This window comes from Podarcis tiliguerta (assembly GCF_965153285.1).
Source record: "Podarcis tiliguerta genome assembly, chromosome: 13".
Classification (NCBI taxonomy): Eukaryota; Metazoa; Chordata; class Lepidosauria; order Squamata; family Lacertidae; genus Podarcis; species Podarcis tiliguerta.
The window spans coordinates 31944797-31946800 of NC_139546.1; the positions used below are offsets into that span (position 1 = coordinate 31944797).

A 2004-nucleotide genomic window follows, 5' to 3' on the forward strand; every position below is an offset into this window, starting at 1 on the left:
ATGCACTGACAAGGCTCCTTCAGACTTTTCTTTTGATCACACAGAAGGCAGGAGTGGAGGAGGTGTGGCTGGTGATATTTGGGGGTGGGGATATTGCACATGCCTATCTCCATATACGTCTTTGCATTCATGTATCCCAGCTGAACACTGAATGATGACTATTTGAATATGAGTAGTATAAGGAGGGGCACATGATTCTCCAGAGAGAAACAGTACAAATTATTTTTTATTCTTCTTCAGGTTCACATCCAGTCCCAGTAGAAGAAAACAAAAACAATTTTGTATGCTATGTCGGGTTGGACCTAATCTTTGTACAGTCTATTATTTACCTTCCTGGTCTGAAATCTTCCCTTCTGGACATGGGATGCAATCATAGCAGCAAAATGGCTCCCCCTCCTTCACTTTCTTGCTGGAACCAGGATGGCAACTCTCTGTACACACAGAAAGAGGTTGTGTCTAGTCATGAAAAAGAAAGAAGACTTTTACTGGGGGTGCAGACATCCATGGGATTCACTATTCCATGGCTTCATCCTATAATACTGTGTTCTCTTGGGATAAAACAGCTGAGGCCCATCATATATTCAAAACTAATAATAGTTTTCGAATGGTCAGTTGATATATGTTTCCATACATTTATTGTGTTTCTATTCACATTAATTACCTTTTTTGGAGTTTGCCCTTATTTAGCAATTTTTTTAAAAGTACACAGAGACACACGCGCACACACAAAGACAGTGACTTTCTTCTCATGCAAGTATTAAAAAATAGTTACCAGATTGCTGGCTGGTGAATCTTACCTGGTTAAACCAAATGTGCCATGTTATGGCATCTTCATTGATGGTGAATGCTTGGCCTGGGTGAGCCTTGGGATCCATCTTCCCAACTTTCACTACAGGTTCTTCTCCAGAATTAACCCAGTTGGTAACATCAAATCCAGCTACAAACTGTCCGTTATTGTCAAAGGAAACCATTTCCCCCACGCTGTTGTTAAATGAGATACTTCTCAGAGAATGATGGAGCTGCATTGAAAGGGATACCAAAGAAAAATTGTGGCAGTTGTCAAAATAAAGCAACCTCACAATGCAGGTCACAATCAAAAGTCTTTGTTGTTGTTTAAACCCATTAATGCTTGAACATTTTTTCCTGATCAAAAGTGATGGGGTTGAATCTTTCATACAAAATAATAATGGTGTGTGCAGAATGAACAGAAGACAAGCACCGTTTGGGCTGGTTTAAGTACACATGAAAATATTTCACCAACCCATTCATCAATTTAAGCTATTGAAATAACACTGGTTCATTTCTGTGAAGATGTGGGAAGATGGAGCCTATCCATCACTATACTAAACAATACAGGAGGTGATACAATGTGAGCCAAAAGTGCAGCAGTGTGATCTGGGCTAATGTTAACCTCACAGGCCCCAAGAAGAAGAAATAAGATTGCTGTATGAAAGTTGAACTTTTTTTCTTTCATTCTAGATTGTGGTAACGATAATTAAGATGGAAATGTGAGATCATAAAGAATTTAGCAAACATTTTGTTTCCACATTATCACCTATTATTTCACTCAAAATATTCTGCTCATCTACAAGAGAACTTTAACTTCCTTACCTGCGATGAAAGTTGTTTTTGATGTTTCAGTCCTTCTTCCTCCACCACTGCACTTCTTTTGAGTCTAGTGTAGGACATTTTATGGAAAGCATTGGCAACAACATAGACAGCATTGTAGATGCTGTAGCTATGGCCAGTCATGCTCATTTCAAAAAAAGAATGAGGGAGGCTTTCCAGTTTCTCCTTCCCAGTGCAAAAGTCCCACTTCTCCTCATCCAGAGCATGAATTGGAAATCCACAGCCAAAGGCATTTTGCCAGAAGTCCCTGATAAAACCATCTCCTGTCGTGTTGAATGGATTTATGCTCTCAACAAACTCATGAAACTGTGGTACATCATTGGAGTGAATTCTGAAGGCGAGAGCACCATAGAATAGTTCATCATCCCATGACTT

The 2004-nt window shown here is 39.4% G+C and overlaps 1 protein-coding gene across 1 annotated transcript; it reads right to left on the reverse strand.

Annotated features, from left to right (window-relative positions):
- Nucleotides 1-244: 244 nt before the first annotated feature.
- LOC310663492 (vomeronasal type-2 receptor 26-like) lies at nt 245-1801 on the reverse strand. The gene is made up of 3 exons (XM_083411378.1): nt 1612-1801; nt 798-1019; nt 245-456 (listed from the first exon to the last, which is right to left on the reverse strand). Exons 1-3 carry the CDS (start codon nt 1756-1758, stop codon nt 322-324), a joined length of 504 nt encoding a protein of 167 aa, XP_083267504.1. The 5' UTR covers nt 1759-1801; the 3' UTR covers nt 245-321.
- Nucleotides 1802-2004: the final 203 nt, after the last annotated feature.

Excerpts from the sequence above, each read along its gene's own strand:
- LOC310663492 (XM_083411378.1), bottom strand. The coding sequence starts at position 1,758 with ATGAGCATGACTGGCCATAGCTACAGCATCTACAATGCTGTCTATGTT. Across the intron at positions 1,020-1,611 it reads AAAAACAACTTTCATCGCAG|CTCCATCATTCTCTGAGAAG; the intron begins GTAAGGAAGTTA and ends CTTTCAATGCAG. Across the intron at positions 457-797 it reads GGCACATTTGGTTTAACCAG|ACACAACCTCTTTCTGTGTG; the intron begins GTAAGATTCACC and ends TTTCATGACTAG.